This window comes from Anoplopoma fimbria, unplaced genomic scaffold, assembly GCF_027596085.1.
Source record: "Anoplopoma fimbria isolate UVic2021 breed Golden Eagle Sablefish unplaced genomic scaffold, Afim_UVic_2022 Un_contig_3094_pilon_pilon, whole genome shotgun sequence".
Classification (NCBI taxonomy): domain Eukaryota; kingdom Metazoa; phylum Chordata; class Actinopteri; order Perciformes; family Anoplopomatidae; genus Anoplopoma; species Anoplopoma fimbria.
Window position 1 is genome coordinate 1 of NW_026554773.1, and position 1,019 is coordinate 1,019.

Consider the following 1,019-nt stretch of genomic DNA (forward strand, 5'->3'; position numbering starts at 1 on the left):
TTGGTACCTCAGAGAAACAGTCAATGCGTGAGGCGATGGTGCATTTGTTTGCCAGATATCTGGAGATGCGTCCTTTGTTCTTGGCAGCAGCACGTCCAATAAAGGTGGAGTGGAAGATGAGCCCATACTTTGGGGTGTTTCCTTTAGTCTTTAGGGCTCTGAACAGGGCCTTCTCTGCTCCCAGGATCTGGACTGTGGAGGCCGGGTACTTGGCCAGGTTGGTTAGACTTCCCGCATGGGAGATCAGACGAGCTCCCACCACATCTCCAATTAAGGCCGCTAGATTTGGTGCTACTTGGACCATCTTGGAACGCAGGTACTCCTGCAGCTCCAGCCGATAGCTGGCCAGAGACACTACGCGATGAGAGAATCTCTCTATGTTGATCAGGTCAATGGGAGAGATGTCCATACCCATGGAGGAACGAGAAGCATCCAGAATTGCCTGAGCTTTGGCTGCGTCCATCACCACTTCCTCCAGACTCGGCAGACTCTCTTCTGACAACTCCTTGCGGTTTCCAATGAGCTGAGCCATGCGGCAGTACATAAAGTTGTCTGACACGATCTTGATCAGCTCTGGGAAGTGGTAGCCGTACCATTCACGAACACGCATGGTGAAGGTGTTGATGTCTTTGTCCAGCTGATCCAACAGAGCAATGGACTGTATGATCATGTTGTCGTGTCAGACAACTTTATGTACTGCCGCATGGCTCAGCTCATTGGAAACCGCAAGGAGTTGTCAGAAGAGAGTCTGCCTAAATGTACTGACTAAGCCCTAAACTTAGTAGTACTGGTTGTTGATTCCGTTTATAGTTTCCGACGTGCGCCCAGCTCCAATTACCGCAAAACGAAGACAGTTCAGTTTATTTTGCTGGTTTATTTTCCTTCCAATAATACACAGCCGCAATAATTCTAACTCAAAATACATGTAACAAAACAATAAACCCGAATTCCTCACTAAACTAAGATGCATTAACACACGGGGACACGGGCACACGGGCACAGTCGAAAAACTGTTTGCT

General features: G+C 48.5%; 1 protein-coding gene across 1 annotated transcript; it reads right to left on the reverse strand.

The window, feature by feature from the left end:
- Positions 1-3: 3 nt before the first annotated feature.
- On the reverse strand, positions 4-679 carry LOC129088705 (nucleolar protein 56-like; the record flags this gene model as incomplete). The annotated part of the gene is made up of 1 exon (XM_054595986.1): positions 4-679. A coding segment is annotated over one exon (676 nt), but the record flags the coding sequence as incomplete, so codon positions are not given.
- Between the last annotated feature and the right edge of the window lie 340 nt (positions 680-1,019).